General features: G+C 41.7%; 1 protein-coding gene across 3 annotated transcripts in view; it reads right to left on the minus strand.

The window, feature by feature from the left end:
- The window catches only part of ACSS2 (acyl-CoA synthetase short chain family member 2), a 73,722-nt gene extending 57,301 nt beyond the window's left edge, over positions 1-16,421 (minus strand). Inside the window, exons 1-2 of one of the 3 annotated variants that reach the window (XM_049868872.1) lie at positions 16,175-16,421; positions 10,051-10,246 (exon numbers count right to left, since the gene is read on the minus strand). In XM_049868872.1, the coding sequence (XP_049724829.1) occupies positions 10,051-10,246; positions 16,175-16,352 (374 nt within the window). In that variant the 5' untranslated portion in view covers positions 16,353-16,421. Of the gene's footprint in view, positions 1-10,050; positions 10,247-16,138 lie in introns of all 3 variants that reach the window. The other 2 variants (XM_049868873.1, XM_049868874.1) reach the window with 2 other exon arrangements.
- Positions 16,422-18,239: the final 1,818 nt, after the last annotated feature.

Consider the following 18,239-nt stretch of genomic DNA (forward strand, 5'->3'; position numbering starts at 1 on the left):
GCACAGAGACAATGACAGTCATAGGCAACCCAAAGCAAATGATGGGAGGAATGGACTATATCAAACTTCTTGGGCCTTAGAGACTGGGGGCCTCTCCTGGAGTAGTCTAGAGACTGAGCAGCCAGAATAAACCACCATAATATCAGCCATCAGCCACTCTTTCCATCCTCTCCCTATTAAAAAAAAAAAAAAACCAAACCCAGTGCCATCGAGTCAATTCCGACTCATTGCGACACTATAGGACAGAGTAGAACTGCCCCACAGAGTTTCCGAGGAGAGCCTGGCGGATTCGAACTGCCGACCCTTTGGTTAGCAGCCATAGCACTTAACCACTACACCACCAGGGTTTCCTTCTCTCTATAAGCCCTTAAATTAATCCCCCAAATCCCCTACTATCCCCCAGTGTCCCTTTAACTGGTTAGATACCACTCCTGAAGCTGCCCATAATATTCATCACTGAATCTCTCTCCCTGAATGACTATCCAGATACTTCTGCCACTGATCATCTTCTCACAGACCTACACATAAATCCCCATTAACATCTCAACCTGCCCCGGTAGGTAAAAGACAGTGGAAAAGAGGCTGGAACCAAAGTCTTGTTTTGGAGGGCAAATTTAGCTCTTGGGCCAGATGAACATGTGCCTTTGAAAGAGGCAGTGTCATAAAGACTAAGGGCCCTGAAACTATTGCCCGAGATAATCTTTAAAGCTTCTCTGCTTGCTTCCCTTTCCTTTTATCTCTTAAGAGACAAAAGGTGGTACAGGGCACACCTTAGGGAAACTCCCTTTTACACTGGATCAGGGAGGTGACCTGATCCTCTTAACATAAAATTACAGTCACAAATGGAGCACAACCACACAATACTGGGAATCATGGCGTAACCAAGTTGATATACACATTTTTGGGGGGACATAATTCAATCCATGACAGTGGCTGATTGACTCCATGAACAACAGCCTTCTTTGCCATGAAACTGGAAGAACTGGATGGTGCCTGGATACCATTACTGAACATTTTGATCAAAGATTCCATAGAAGAATCCTAATCAAAAGGGGGAAAATGTAGAACAGAATGTCAAGTTGTAATAGACTCCAAACTTCCTGGAGCCATGAAGTTTGGATGAACCCCTGAAACTATTTCTCTGAGATAATCTTTAAACTTTAAACCAAACATATCCCCTGAAGTCCTATTAAAACCAAATAATAGTTCAGCTTAACTAGTAAAAAATGTCTGCCTTGAGCATTGTGCTTTTTGAAGAACTATCTATATGGGATCAAATTGACAACAGCAACCGGAAAGATAGGCTAGGAACCTTAGGAGGCAGTGATTTTATGTTAATGAGGGAGAAACAACTCAAAAAAGGAGAGTGTGTACAACTTGAAGAATGTAATCAATGTCACTGAATTTTACATGTAGAAAGTGTTAAATTGCTATATGTTCTGCTGTGTATATTCTCCACAGCAACAACAAAAATAAAATAAATTATTTTTAAAAAGACTAAGGGACCCTTGACTCTTCCTTTCACTGTCTCCTTCAGTATCACCATCATCTACACACCCAATTACCTATGTTGGTTTCTTCCCTCTAAATTACTCTAAAATTTTATCTTTCCATTTCATTTTCACCTGCATTTTGCAAACAGTAGAGTCCAATTTTTTTTTTTTTTTTTTAGAGTCCCAGTTCAGGCACCTTTACCCTGAATAACAACCTCCCAGCTCTTTGGCTTCATTTTGTCATCCCACTCCAATTTTGTCCAGTATATCTTCCATATGTATCCAGATTAATCTTCTTTTTTTATTTATTTGGTTGTTGTTGAGAATACGCACAGCAAAACATATACCAATTCAACAGTTTCTACATCAACCATTTAGAGACATTGATTATATTCTTTGAATTGTGTAACCATTCTCATCCCCCTTTTATGAATTGTCCCTTACCCATTAACATAAATTCCCTGTATTGTGTGGTTATGCTCTATTTGTGATTGTAATTTTATGTTAAGAGGATCAGGTCACCTCCCTGATCCAGTGTAAAAGGGAGTTTCCCTAAGGTGTGGCCTACACCACTTTTTCTCTCTTAAGAGATAAATGGAAAGGGAAGCAAGCAGAGAGTTTGGGACCTCACACCACCAAGAAAGCAGCACCAAGAACAGAGCAAGTCCTTTGGGCCCAGGGTCCCTGCACCTGAGAAGCTCCTTGACCAGGGGAAGATTGAGGACAAGGACCTTCCTCCAGAGCTGACAAAGAAAGAAAGCCTTCCCCTGGAGGTGACACCCTGAATTTGGACTTGTAAACTACTAACCAGTGAGAATAAATTTCTCTTTGTTAAAGCCATCCACTTGTGGTATTTCTGTTACAGCAGTACTAGATAACTAAGACAGCTACACATTCCATATCTTCCACCTCTTCCTGACTCTCCTTCTTCCTCTGCTGTTCAAGATGAATAGCAACTAATTGTTATGTCTTGGTTGGCCAGTTGCAAGCTTTTAAGACCCCAGGCACTAAGCAACAAACTAGGAGGTAGAACAGAGGCACTATACATGTTATTAGGCCAGTTAACTGGGATGTCCCATGAAACCATGACCCTAAACCTCCAAACCAAGAAACTAAACTCCAGGATGTTTTTGGTTGTACATAGCAACCTCAGCAACTAGTCTTTTTTTTTTTTTTTTGTCATTGTTGTAAATATATCACACAACTTTTGCCAATTCAACTTTTTACAGATATATAACTTATTGACAGGAATTTCATTAATCATCTGTGCAACCCTACCCTTCATCAACACAATACTTCCATCACCATTAACTTTCATTTCCCTCCTCCTTCTCACCCCTGGTAACCACTAATAAATTTTGTTCTCTATACGTTTGCCTTTTCTTGTCTTTTTATCTAAGTGAGGTCGTACAATATCCAAACTAATCTTCATAAAGCCCAGATGTTATCACTTCATTCCCCTGCATAAAATCCTTTCATAGGTCTCCAAAAATAGTCAAGAGCTCCCATTCACTGTTGACATCCACTGCTGAAGACAGCCTTGAATCTTCTTTCTCTCACTCCCCACATCCAACCTAAATCAGCAAATTCCACAGGCTCTTCCCTGAGTGGTGCAAATGGCTAAATGCTGGACTACTAACTGAAAGGTTGGCAGTTTGAACCCACCCAGAGGTACCTCGAAAGAAAGCCCTGGCCATCTGCCTCCCAAAGGTCACATCCACGAAAACCCTATAGAGTGCAGTTCTACTCTGCACACATGGGGTTGCCATGCATCAGAATCAACTTGACAGCAACTGGTTTGATTTTTTTGGTTTTCATTCAAAATAGATCCAAATTTCAACCATGTCTAACCACCTCTACAGCTACTTCCAATCACCATTATCTCTCACCTGGATTTTTATAATAGCCTCCTAATTGTTCTCCCTACTTTTTATTCTTGCCTTTCTATAATCTATTTTCATTGCAAAAGACAGATTAATTTTACATATAAATTGAATCAGGTCACTCCTATGCTCAAAATTGTCCAACAGTTCCTCATTTCACTGTGAATAAAAGCCAAAGTCTACATTGGCTTTCAACTGTTCTACAGGATCTAATGTCCTGCTGACCTCATTTCCTACTACTATTCTCAATTTCTAGCTCACACTACCTCAGCTACACTAACTTCCTAGCTATTCTACAAACACATTAGGTAGCAGCACGCTCACACCTCAGGGCCTTTGTACTTGCTTTTCCTTATTCCTAGAACACCTACCTCCCCCTACCCTCCCAACTATCTGCATGGCACACTCTATCATTTCCTTCAGATGTCTCTTCAAATGTCACCTTTATTAGAGGGTCCTTCCCTGATCAATACCCACTCTGCATTGTCATTCCCTTTCCCCTTATTCTGCTCTGCATTTTTCCATAGCATTTATCACTACCTGTCTTATGTATACAGGTTTATTTACTGTTTGTCTCCTCAAGCTGGAATGCCCTCCATGAGGGCAGAGACTTTGTTCATTTTATTCAACTTTGTTTTGTTCAGAATAGTGCCTGGCACTCGGTAAGCCTTCAATAAGTATTTATAGAATGAATAAACTGTTCCCTACACACGTTTTAGGAATATCTTTCTTTACTTTATCTGGAAATGGTATTGCTTTTTACAAATTAAACTGAATCTGTGGTCAAGGCCTTCACCTCTTTCTTACAGTCTGTAGTCCAAACTGACAGTCATATGTAATATGTCTGTGTCCCTGTGTGTAATCTTACATTTCAATATTCCACAGATACTTAAAGGCTCAAAGCATGACTGGTTTGAATATATTGAAATCCCTGCAAAAAGTCAGAGAAATAGAAAACATGGCTCTAGGTCTCAAGGAATTTATCAGGTAGTTGAGAAGATAAAATCTGAGAGGACTTTGGAAACTTCAGGGGATTACAAAAACATTAATTATTAATATTCTGTACAAAGATAACTAACAACATAAAATATACCTAAGTAGAAAATGCAGAGTATTTCAATACAAAAAAAAAAAAATTGTTCCCTATATACTCTTTACTCTAGACTTGGTCTTCTCGCTGTCTCAATATAATAATGATGATAATCGCTAGTATTTATTGAGTGCTTCCAATTTTCTAATTAGACATGTGGGTTTGTTATTCGATTCAATCCTATTCAGCCAACAATGCCATGAGAAAAAAAACACTATTTTTATCCCCATTTTACAGTTAAGAAAGCTGAGACTCATAGAGGTTAAGTAACTTATCCAAGATGATAGAGCCAGTTAGTGGCAAAAATAAGACTCCAACTAGGTTAGTTTAACACGAAAGCCCATTCTCATGACCTTTATGTTATACTACCTCTCTACAACGCTTTCTCCCTTCTCTGAACTATTTGTGTAAGTGGCTCTTTACAATTTGGTCCATAATTGCTTTCAGACTGTTTTATATAAGCTTATTTGATATTCCCAAATAGAACACAAATTCTTCGAGACCAGGGCCTGGGCCATTTAAACCTGGTAACACATTTTATCTGCAATTTTTAAGTATATTATTAATTCGACTAATATGGTTAATTTCTCTTTTCCTCTATCACAGCCAAGTGTTAAACTCCTAGAATAACGAGATAGCATCATTTTTTTTTTTTTTTTATCATATAGTAAAAAGAATAGTTGACTGGCAGTGAAGATATCTAGAGTCTCTGTCTCCAAAAAGGTATATGACCCTGAGGCAAATCACTTAGCCACTCTGGCCCTTAATTTATGAATCTGTAAAGAGAATTGGCCTAGATGGACTCTAACAGTCACTTTGAGTTCTAAAAATACCATTATTTCATGAACCTTTACAATGTGTCAAGCCAAAAGTAAAAGGCCAAATTCTTCCTTAATATGGTCCTATTTTGGCTGCTCAAAGTACTTTCCTAAGAGCACTATTTCCTCTGAGCATTATTTCAGCACATGCATAAGGCATGTCCCAGAATAAGGCCATGAGCTACAAATGTGATTTGCTAATGCCACTACAGCTATCTAAATGACATGATTTAAATGGAGAAAAAGGTCACAATGTGGCTCTATAAGTATATCAACTGGAGGAAATCACTAAAAAGATGTCATTTTTTAAAAAGCAGTAAAAATTAGAGCAGGAAAAAGGTGGGTTCCAAGAAGGATTTGGGGAAAAAAAGGAGGACTTAATAGAATAAATTATACAATAGAGAGTTTGGAAAATATTGAGTATATGATAAAGGCAAATAATATAAGAAAATAGCAGGTTAATTATTAACTCCAGAAAAAACAAAAATCTGTACATAAAAGAAAATACAACCCTTCTGAACTGGAACAGAAGCCATTCCCAGAGACCACCTTTCAGCCAAACCATAAACACTCTCATAAAATAAACAGTAACACCCAAGAGGATCTTGCTCCTTAGAACAATCAATCATATAAGATCAAAAGGGCAACATTTGCCCAAAAGCGAAGATGAGAAGGCAGAAAGAAGTAGAAAAACAGGACGAAAGGAAATGGGGAACCTAGGGTGAAAATGGGGAGAGGGATAACACATTGTGGGGAATGAAACCAATGTCATTCATGTATAATCTATTGAATAGGAAGCTAATTTGCTCTGTCAACTTTCACCTAATGCACAATGAAAAAAAAAGAAAATACAATCATAGCACACTACTCTTCTCATGTGAACACTGATTTCGAAGTAACTAAAAAGCAGAGTTATAATTATATTGGGAAGATGGGAGAAGGAAATTGGAGGGTATATGAGAAATAAATTCTCATCTATCATAATAGGAAGATAATACTTTCTAAATAAAGGCGAAGAAATAACACTAGAAGCATATTATTTAAAAATATGGAGGTAACAAGGGAAATAACTGCATTATCTGGAACATTTGCATTTTACTTTCCTATAAGAACTTTTTTTTTTTTTTTGATAAGAACTATGATTTATTTGTAGATTGCTTTTTGCTTTATAAACATAAAAGAATTGAATAGTAATGGGCATATGGTGCTTGTCTCCCACCCCATCCACCCCTGTATCCATGACATCTGACAAAGGGTTAAGCACCCAACATCTTCAAAAATTCTTGTTAAGTGACCAATGTAGAGTGAGGATGTCTTGCTGTGGAGTTACAGAATTTTGCACAGGAAGTAAATTTAGAGATTATTTAAGCCAGTGCTTCCCAATTTGGTGTTCCATGGAATACTACTTCTTGTGATGTTAACAGCATGCTGCAAAAAGTGTTTGGAGCTCAAACAAATTTGGGAAATTCCATGCTAAAAAAATTAATCAAGTGTCTTTACTGGACTTCTTGGAGCCTTTACTATGTTAACATACATTAGGAATCCCACAAAGTTACTATGCAGTGTTTCTCAGACTCATTTGTTCCGTGAATTAAGAAACTCCTGTTAATATCTCCAATAATCAGTGTTTCCTGGATCATTCTTGGGGAAACACTGTTTTAGTTTGGCCCCTTCATTTTATAGATGGGGAAAGAGAGGCCTTCTAGATCATTCGCCCAGGTGTCGGTAGTCGGAGAACTAGTGTCTTAAGAAAGAAGGACTTAGGATTCTGGAGCAATCTCCATTGATCATACAACGCTGACTGCTGTTATCTCAGTCTTTCATTAGGGTACCTGAGTTCTTTCAGCCCAGGGAACAAATTCAGACACAAGCATCTTCTTTACAGATCTTTAAAGGTTTTCTGACACCTAAGGAGCCTAGGAGAAGCCCTGGTGTCACAGTGGTTAAACACTCAGCTGCTAACTGGAAGGTCAGCAGTTCGAACCCACAAGCCACTCCACAGGAGAAAGATGTGGCAGTGTACTTCTTTAAAGATTTACAGCCTTGGAAATCCTATGGGGCAGTTCTACTCTGTCCTATAGCATCCCTATGAGTTGGAATTGACTCGATGGCAACAGGTTTGGTTTTTTGGTTTTGAAGAAACCTGGGAGGTAGACCCAAGTCTAGGCTGGAACTCAAGCATAAAGCCCCAGAGCAGGAGTTAAAGAAAGTCTCAACAAACATAACGGATACTGAGTTTCAGTGTCAAAAAGCCAAAACCAAACCAAACCCACTGCCGTCGAGTCGATTACGACTCATAGTAACCCTATAGGACAGAGTGGAACTGCCCCAATAAAGTTTCCAAGGAGAGCCTGGCGAATTCAAGCTGCCAACCTCTTAGCAGCTGTAGCACTTAACCACTATGCCACCAGGGTTTGATCCCCAACTGAACAAAGGCAATGTGATAATGAACCACTCACATTTGTACAGTGCTTTCCAGTAAACAAAATGCTTTGACAACATCACTTCATTTGATTCTCTTAACAACCTAGTGAGAAAGACAAGGGTAGAGCTATTTATTTTTCCCATTTCATGGAAGAGGAAACTGGCTCTCAAAAAGTTAAACAACTTTTTTTAATGACAGGCAAGTTAATGGCTGAGTTGGAATAAGAACTTAAATGTCCCATTTCTCAAGTTAGGACTCTCCTCAATACATTATACAAACTGAGCAAATTTTGACTGAGTACCAACTTAACTGTTTCATGAAGTATCCAGACTGGTTCTACTGGATATGCTAAACAATAGATGAAGTCCCAGAGTACTCATGGGTGGTGGCAGAGCAACTTCCCAATTATTGGCATTTAAAAGTCTTATTTGGGTTCAGTATAGTAATAGCTCCTGTAGGGTCCTCCGATGTAGCTAGTGAGTCTTAGAAAGTTCCTATTGGAGAGGTAGTAGATAAGCATGGACTGGGATAATCAGGAAAAGCTTCGTGGAGGGAGGGAGGGTGGGAGAGGGGTATTCACTAACTAGATAGTAGATTAGAACTACTTTAGGTGAAGGGAAAGACAGCACACAATACAGGGGAGGTCAGCACAATTGGACTAAACCAAACCAAATGCTTCGAAGGCCAGCGTAGCAGGGGCAGGGGTCTGAGGACCATGGTTTCACGGGACATCTAAGTCAACTGGCATAATAAAACCTATTAAGAAAACATTCTGCATCCCACTTTGAAGAGTGGCATCTGGGGTCTTAAACACTAGCAAGCAGCCACCTAAGATGCATCAATTGGTCTCGACCCACCTGGATCAAAGGAGAATGAAGAACACCAAGGACACAAGGCGATTACCAGCCCAAGAGACAGAAAGGGCCACAGGAATCAGCGACTATATCATCCTGAGACCGGAAGAACTAGATGGTGCCTGGCTACAACCGATCACTGCCCTGACAGGGAACACAACAGAGAACCCCTGAGGGAGCAGGAGAGCAGTGGGATGCAGACCCCAAATTCTCATAAGACCGGACTTAATGGTCTGACTGAGACTAGAAGGACCCCGGTGGTCATGGCCCCCATGTCTTCTGTTGGCCTAGGACAGGAGCCATTCCCGAAGCCAACTTTTCAGACATGGATTGGACTGGACAATGGGTTGGAGAGGGATGCTGGTGAGGAGTGAGCTTCTTAGATCAGGTGGGCACTTGAGACTATGTTGGCATCTCCTGCCTGGAGGGGAGATGAGAGGGTGGAGGGGGTCAGAAGCTGGCAAAATGGACACGACAAGAGAGAGTGGAGGGAGAGAGTGGGCTGTCTCAGGGGGAGAATAATTGGGAGTGTATAGCAAGGTGTATATGGGTTTCTGCGTGAGAGACTGACTTGATTTGTAAACGTTCACCTAAAGCACAATAAAAATTATTAAAAAAAAAAAAAAAAAAAAGCGTTGTGGAACCAGTGGGATTTGACTAGGGTTTGATCTGTTTAGAGAAGGTACAACCAAGGGCTTAGGAGTCAGACAAACTTGGGTTTGAATCCTGGCTCTATCACTTACCCACTCTATGACCTTACTCATTATATACTCCTGTGCTTCATTTCTTCATCTGTAAAATGGAGCTAAGTATACCTATTTTTCAAGGCTGTTGGGAGGCTAAGGTAAAGAATTAAAGAGGTAGTATAGCGTTGTGGTTAAGAATATATGCTCTTGGGTTTGAAACTCATCCCTACTTCTTGCTATCTCTAGAACATCGGCTGAGTCACTTATCTTCCCAAATTTCAGTTTTCACATATGTAAAATGAGGAAAAGAAACAGTGTTTTCTTGGTTGTTGTGAGTATCAAGTGAGATAATCTGTGTTAAGCACTTAGCATAGTGTCTGGCACATAGCTTAATAAAAGGTAATGATGGTGATGGTGATAGCGGTGGTGGTGAGAAACTCAAAACCCATCTTTCCTGCCAAAGAAAGAATGAGAAACAAAGTTATTCAGTCCTGTTCTCTTCCATTTACCCTCTCCATTCCTTTTTCTCCAACCACAAGCCAAGAACACTAGACTAGAAATCAAGACACTTGGCTCGGAATGTCAGCCCCATCACATACTAGTTATGTGACTTTGGGGAAGTCACTTAACTTTCTTGAAATGTTCTTCCTCATCTGAGACAATGATACTTTGCTTACTCTACTAGGTTACTGTAAACATGAGTTAATAGATTTTAAAGTATTTTGTGAACTACGATGCACTGTAGAAATATGAAGGGTATTTGGTTTTATCTGTTACAGACCACAAGATTGATATTTTTACCAGTAAAAAGCAATTTTATCTCCAAGTTTTTTCTCATGGACATTTCGGTCCAGCACGTTGTAGCAGATGTTGGTAGTTGCTCCTTTCATCCACTCAATGAAGATTTTCCCTTTAGTCACATCAAAGTTGTACTGAAGGAATGGACCAGGGCATGGAGTCTTCCAGTAAAATTCCTTGGCAATGTCTCCCCAAAACTCTGCAACGGAAAGGGAAGCCCAGACATCACTAAGTTTCTCAGGCATAATTATCCTCAGATGGTTCTCTAGTCTATGAACAGGACCAAGTCACAAATTCTCTGCCCTGTACCCTAGGACCCACCACCTGGGTCCCTCTACCTGTCTAATCTTTTCACCCACTGTTCGGCTGACCCATCTTCTATTCTCATGAGCTGAATCTTGGTTCAAATTTCTTACATTCCTCCTCAAAATTGCCTCTCCATCTATTATGGATTGAATTCTGTTCCCCAAAAATATGTATTGTAAATCCTAACCTCTATGTCTGTGGTTATAATCTCATTTGGGAATGGATTGTCTTTGTTATGTCAATGAGACAGGATTCGTGTGGGGTGTGTCTTAAATCAATCTCTTTTGAAATATAAAAGTATTAAATAAGCAATGGAGAGAAACAGAGATGGGGGAAGATAGATGCCATGCTGCACAAAGATCACCCAGGAGCAGAAGCTCAAAGAGACAAGGACCTTCCTCCAGAGCCAACAGAGAGAAAAAGCCTTCCTCTAGAGCTGGCACCCTGCATTCGGTCTTCTACCCTCCTAAACTGTAAGAAAATAAATTTCTATTTGTTAAAGCCACCCATTTATGGTATTTCTGTTATAGCAGCACTGGATAACTAAGACACCATCTATTCAAACCCTAGACACCTAGTACCTAGCACAATGCCTAGTATGTACAATAAAATGTGTAAAAGCCGAAACCTGTATAAGGCAGAAAACTGTCAGAGATGGAAAACTCAAATATTTTCCACAAATAGAGAACGATAGAAAAGTGGTAAGACTGCACTCTATCAAATACAGAAAACTTACGAGACCCAGAAAAAAAAGGCGGTCCTGTCGAATTCCAGCTCTCAGAGGATTCACTGTAGTAAGCAATCAGTTATTAATTAGCGAAAGGAATAAATCCTTTACCCACAGAGCCTTTCATGACCATCTCTTTCTTCTCTTAATTTGTTCATTCATTTTCAACAATTACTTATTGAACATGTCCTTCTACTCTACTACTTGTCCAAGTGTTACTTGCTATGCACCAGATGTTCCATGAAACTCTTTACATGTATTATCCCACTTAGTCCTCACAAAATCCTTAGGAAGTAGGCATTATTTTCATCCTTACTGCATTGATGTGGGAAAAAAGGCTCAGAGAGGTTAAATAACTTGTCCAAGGTTCCATAATTACTAAGTCAAGATTTGAACTTCCCTGAGGAAAAGACATTTGGCAAAATCTGAAAGATGAGGAGTTTTTTTCCACTCCCTCATCAGAAAAGACAGTGCTATAGGATGGAAGGGAATTGAGGGTATATGTTAAGAGGAATTCCTTTGAGGCTGAAGCACTGAAAATAAGGGAAAGAATGGCAGAAATTCATGCATAAACTGGGCAGATTATGCAGTCCTTCTGGGCATGATAAGGAATTTGGTATTTATCCTAAGAGCAATGAGAAGCCATTGAATGATTTTAAGTAAGAGAATGACATGATCAGATTTACATTTTTAAAAGATCTGCCTGGTTACTCAGGAGAAAATGTACTGAATGAATGAAACAAACAATTGCAGAGAATTTAAGATATTCTCAGTACTGAATCACAAGCTAGAAGGGTGAGAGACATTTAGAACCTTAACAATGGAAGGACTCTTAGAGATTATCACCCCTCATTTTACAGATAAGAAACCAAATTCAGAGAAGCAAGTGACCTGTTCAAGGTCACACAGCCTCCTAAACCTTGAGAAAACACACTTCCGTTTTTTAAGCCACCTACTTACGGTATTTCTGTTATAGCAGCACTAAATAACTAAGACATCATCTTTTGACCATCTATTCAAGTCTCAGACATCTAGTACCTAGCACAATGCCTAGTACATACAGAAAAATCTGTGAAAACCGGAACCTGTGTGAGGCAGAAACCTTACACGGTAATTTAGAGTTTATACAATCCAGTTGGAGAGATAAAATTAAAACATGAAATATTTTTAATGTAATTTGACGGAATATAATTGAAAGTTAAATCACATAGTATACAATCTTGAAATCAATTAAACAAAACCAAATTAAATCAACCCCAAGGTGCCTTTATAAATCTATAAAACTAGTAAAGATAAGAAAATGATTAAACAAAATGCCTGCGTGTCCCTGGGGAAACAGATATTCTTATACAATAATGTCATTGTAAGAAACAGGTACAATCTTACTGGACAGCAGGGCAATGCCTGATAAGAGCTATAAAATTTTTTATACTGTTGTATCTGCTAACTCAATTTTGGGGAATACACTCCAAGTAAACAATACCAAAGAAAAAAAATGATTAATATATACAGATGTTTATAGCAGTACTATTTATAATAGTGAAACTCAAAGCAACCCAAAACCCAACCATAAAAAAAAAAAAACCGAGGAAAACTAGTAATACAATACTATACAACCATTGAAGAGAAAGCAAATGGGAACTGGCTTTAGTAAATGCTATTCATGTAGCAGAGACTGGGATAATCTCATTTAACCTTTATGACATTATGGCTCTATGAAGTATATATTAATTATTCTAATTTTATAGATGAGAAAACTAAAGCTTAGGAAGCCCATAAAACTCTCCTAAGGACCACATAGCTAATAACCAGAATATAAAGTCAGATCTGACTCTAGAAGTTCACGCTGTTATGACTACAATGAACACATGTGTATACTTAGTTTTAAGTGGTAATAGTAGGTATATGCTATGTAAAACTATGTGAACCACATTTATGTTCACTTAGATTATTTTTATGTGTGAAGGTGTTGAAATCTAGATGAGTTGTTGGCACAGATTTGAAATTCTAAAGAAATTCAGAAGAGGAGAGAAAGCATGGACTGGGATGATCAAGGAACGCTCTGTGGAACTGGTGAGATTTGACTAGGTAACGGAGCAACCAGAATGTTCCTTAGAAATGAGGATGACAAGACTTCGTCTCACGTACTTTGGACACGTTATCAGGACAGACTGGTCCCTGGAGAAGGATATCATGCTTGGTAGAGGGTCGGCGAAAAAGCGGAAGACCCTCAGTGAGATGGACTGACACAGTGGCTGCAACAATGGGCTCAAAACATTGCAACCATTGTGAGGATGGCACAGGACCGGGCAGTGTTTTGTTATGTTGTACATGGGGTCACTATGAGTTGGAATCGACTCAATAGCACCTAACAATAACAACAAACCACAGAGGAGTAGGAGTAGGAAGGAGTAGGAAAAGGCAAGGAAGTATATATCGGTGTACATACAGTGTATATCCAGTATATCAATGAGAGTGACCTGCCTAGAATGAGGAGTGTGGTAGGGAGTACTAGGAGATAAGAACGGTGAGGTACTGTAGCGCTAGATTATCCAGAGGCCTTGAAAGAAAGGCAGGATTTTTAACTATTGGCAATAGCCAACTATTTTGAAGTGATTTATGAAAGCAGTGTTTCCAGAGTATCAGTTCAATGGTGTTTAAAAACAAAACCAAACCTGTTGCCGTCCAGTTGATTCCAACTCACAGTGACCTTACAGGACTGAGCAGAACAGCCCCATGAGGTTTCCAAGTAGCAACTGATGGATTCAAACTGCTGACCTTTTGGTTTGCAGCCGTAGCTCTCCACAGCTCTTAGCCACTGCATCACCAGAGCTTCCTAATGGTGTTTAGATAAATCTAAATTTATCTAGATTTATTTAATAGATGGAAGGTGAGTGAGGCCAGGGAAGAGAAAACAAATTATGAGGCTGCTTCCTTGATTTAAAAAGGCCTGAGGGAATAGAAGAAAAGGTAAATCTCAGGGGCATTTTGAAGGAGTATTTGATAGAGTGTCATGGAAAGTGGACCAGGGAAGAGGAATTGTCTAGGCATTAGGAATATATGTCACAATTGTCTAGCTCCACCACTAACTAGTTTTGTGACCTTGCAAAACTTATTTAACCTTGCTAAGCTTCAGTTTCCTTTTCTATAAATTGGGGATAACAGACCCTATATCAAATCATACAGGATTTGTCCTTAGCAAGAAGTAAGCAGTCTAGCAAAAAATTAACAAAAATTAGTCCTTTTTCCACCAAGTGTTTGCTTGTTACATTCCAAAGATCTATTTCTTTGCTCTTTTTAGTGCACAATAACTTTTCATTCAGTGCTGCATCAAAGTGTACCTTTTTTAAATCATTTAAAGCAACACCCTAGAATCCTATTTTAAGTTAAAATTCAGTTGCATGTGGTGCTGCCAACTGGAACAAATTGACTGAGGTGGCAATCTGATGAACAGATTCTTTTTACACTTGGCTACACTCCAAGTAAGATTTCATTTTACTTGGATCCATAATCAATTCCCATGGAAGCAACAGTCAAGAAATCAAACGACATATTGTATTGGGCAAATCTGCTATAAAAGACTTCTTTAAAGTGCTAAAAAGCAAAGACGTCACTGTGAGGACTAAGGTGCACCTGACCCAAGCTATGATATTTTTCATAGCCTCACATTCATGCGAAAGCTGGACAATGAATAAGGAAGACCAAAGAAGAATTGACGCCTTTGAATTATGGTATTGGCAAATACTGAATATACCATGGACTGCCAGAAGAACAAACAAATCCGTCTTGGAACAAGTACAGCCAGAATGCTTCTTAGAAGCGAGGATGGTGAGACTTCATCTCACTTACTTTGGACATGTTATCAGGAGGGACCAGTCCCTGGAGAAGAATATCATGCTTGGTAAAGTAGAGGGTCAGCAAAAGAGAGGAAGACCCTAAACGAGATGGATTGACACAGTGGCTACAACAATGAGCTCAAACATAGCAACGATTGTGAGGACTGCACATGACCAGGCAGGGTTTAGTTCCATTGTACATAGGGTCGCTATGAGTTGGAACCAACTTGATGGCACCTAACAACGACAAAGTTCCCATATGCACACTCAGTGACAAATAAAAATTTACTCCTCTAAAAAAAAAAAGTAAGTAATCTATAAATAATAAGATCTTATTACAGGAGAGGATGATGACAGAGATTTACAATTTGGGATAGTGCCTTTGACAGGAATTGGGAAATTAAGGAGGAAAGCAAGTTTGGGAGGGAAAGGTGGTAAGCCCCAGTTATAGTCATGTTGAATATGACATAACATCAAAGTATGTGAACAGAAATGGTCTTCAGACCTATGAAATTTGGAGTCAGAGCATAAGTGAGGTAGCAGGTATACAACTAAAACAGGGAATTATTATTGTGGCAGAAACAGCTCATGCCTGGTAAACAGGTGAGCTCATGATGGGAGAAAATATAGAGGGAAAGGAAGTGAAAAGGGGTCTGAGAACTCAAGCTTGGACACTGCCTACAGCAATCAACCACTATAGTCCATAACTGCTACATCCGTGTTATTCTTACTTTCGAACTAACCACCATTTATTGAACGCCTCCTGTGCGTCAGGCACTTTATAATGCACAAGTGTTACCTACTTTAGTTCTCGTACAAAGCTATGAGTATGTATTATACTATTCCTATCTTATAGATGAAGAAAAGGAATCTGACAGATTTTTAAACCTGCCTAAGGCCCCTGGGTGGCTGCAAATAGTTTGCACTCGTCTGCACAGAACCCCTGCTTCCTCACGGAAACCCACACCTCATGAATCCCCCAACTCACCAGGGAACTCCCCAACTCCCAGGGCACCTTCCTCTCCTCGTAGAACCCCCCCTTTCTTCTCACAGACCTCTCAACTCCCTAAAGAACTCCCCCAGAGAACCCCCATTTCCTTACGGAACCCCATATCCTCACGGAACCCTATCTCGCGGAACCCAATTTCCTCGTGGAACCCCTATTTCCCACGGAACGCCCCCAGTTTCTCAGTCCCCAGGGAACCTTCACTCCCCTCCTCACCGACGTCCCCCAGGCCCTCCCGGGCCCCGGCCTCACCCCGCGGCTCCTCCACAGAGCGCCGGTGCAGCTCGCGGTAGCGCTGCAGCGAGGGCACATGCGCCGAGCGGCTGACCTCGGGCGGTGGAGACCAACTCCGTGCCCGGTTCCCGGCTCCAGCCTCCTCTCGGCCTCCGCTCCCGCTGCAGCTCCGGCCCCGCTCCTCAGGAAGCCCCATCGCGTCAAGTTCAGAGCACCGTGGCCGCCTTTGCCGTCGCCGCCAGCGCGGACTAAGGGAAGACAGGCCGGCCTAGGGGCAGGGCTTAGTGGGAGGGGAGGGGCCTGTGTGTGAAGGCGGGGCTTGTGGCCGACTGTGGGGTGGGTGGGCGGGGTTAGGGGCGGAGCCTGCTTGGTCCGGGCGAGAGCAGGGTTAGCAAAGACAGGGATAGGGAATAACCAAGAATTGCCTGGGGGTAGTAGGAGCAGAGGGTACCGGCCGGAAGGTGTGGGGCCGTAAAGTGAAAGCAGAATGGGCGGGGCTGGGCGTGACAGGAGGGACAGTAGAATCGTAGAGAGACAGGAGGGGCGGAGCTCGGCGTGACAGGAGAGGAGGTGGGCCCATGGAGTGACAGGGAGTGGCGGGACAGGAGAGGAGGCGGGACCGTGGAGTGATCAGGGTGGGGTGGGGTCTTGGAGTGACAGATGAACGGTTTGGCAAGGGTCGGGCGGTGCGCCAGCGGGAAGCGGCTGGGCTTGTTCGCTAAGGCCTGTGCTCTAATTACACAAACCAGTCACCCCACCGAGCTGGAAAGCCAGGTGGAGGAAGGTTCCTTACCGGCAACACCCTTCCTCCTGGGAACTATTCCCCGACTGTGAACACAATCCTCTCTCCCCCAAGGTCTTCAGGAAAAACTCCTCCCACTACGTTGAGGGCACGGCCCTCCACTGATGCGGGAGTTGCGGGGGCAGGGGCAGGGACAGAACCTGTTCCTGCTCAGCGAAGGCATATCTAAGGCATGGGAGGCGTGGCGCTGTCCGGGGCGCCACTTTAAGGGGGGAGGGGGCGCCACTGAGCAGTTTCTATTAACAGAGTATGCCCCAACGTCCCTCCTTAAGCACGGTAGACTCATAGGCTGGGGGGCGGCAGAGGGGGTACTTGCCCCCCGGAATGCAAGTCCAAAGGGGGACCAGATAAGGCTTCGAATGACCTTCTGGGGTGCCACAAATATGAAAGGCGCCCGACTGAGGCAGCCGGAAACCAGGGGAAGGTGTTTCTGCTGACACATTGCCGCTATCAAAGTCTATTCGTCTTGAAATTGGGTAGGGGGGCGCAATTTAGAGATTGCCTCTGGGACTCCTTACCCTTGATATATGCGTGGAGGGGCACAATATCAGAGCTTGCCATAGGCGCTATTTTCCTTAGATAGCCTCTGCCTGGGGCCAGCTCAGATTTTCTCCTACCCCTGAGGATATGTCTTCACTACCCTTGCCTCCACAAATCTCCATCCAGCTCTAAAGTACAAGGCTCATTAAGTCAAGACTAGAAGGTCCCTCTAAGTGTTTGCTAATAAACCCACAAATGGTAAACCCAGGAAAAAGGGAAGGAAATTGCGCAAGATCCTAGAGCAAGTAAGTGACCAAGTTAGGGCCAGACTTAGGTACTCCAACTCCAGATCTGTTTTTACCGCTCCATCAGGTTGAAGCTAAAGCTTATGAAATACCAAAGTCTGTGCAAATAGGAGGAATCTTTCACATTCCCTTCTTCTCAAGCCCTTTACTTCACCAACCCCCCCCCCCCAACACACACACAGACCCACCACAACCTGGGCTCTGGCTTCTCTGTATCGCCTCCACCCCAGCAAGAAGGTAACAGCAGGCAGGATCCTCCATCTTCCACCTGCACTCACTATCAAGAAGCCCCCATTCTATCCACAGGCTGGTTGTCAAGGCAGGAGGGATCCTTGAGTACCTAACTCTAAAAGCGATTCTGAGGCCGGAAGTGGGCAGCCTCTACTTCCTGAAGCCTGCTAAGGGCTTGTGACCCCCTCTAGCCCAGCCTCCTTACCCACTTGTGCCCTGTCTTTCACTCAGCTGACCATAAGCATAGTACATTGTAAGCTGGACA

The sequence above is a fragment of the Elephas maximus genome, chromosome 25, assembly GCF_024166365.1.
Source record: "Elephas maximus indicus isolate mEleMax1 chromosome 25, mEleMax1 primary haplotype, whole genome shotgun sequence".
NCBI lineage: Eukaryota > Metazoa > Chordata > Mammalia > Proboscidea > Elephantidae > Elephas > Elephas maximus.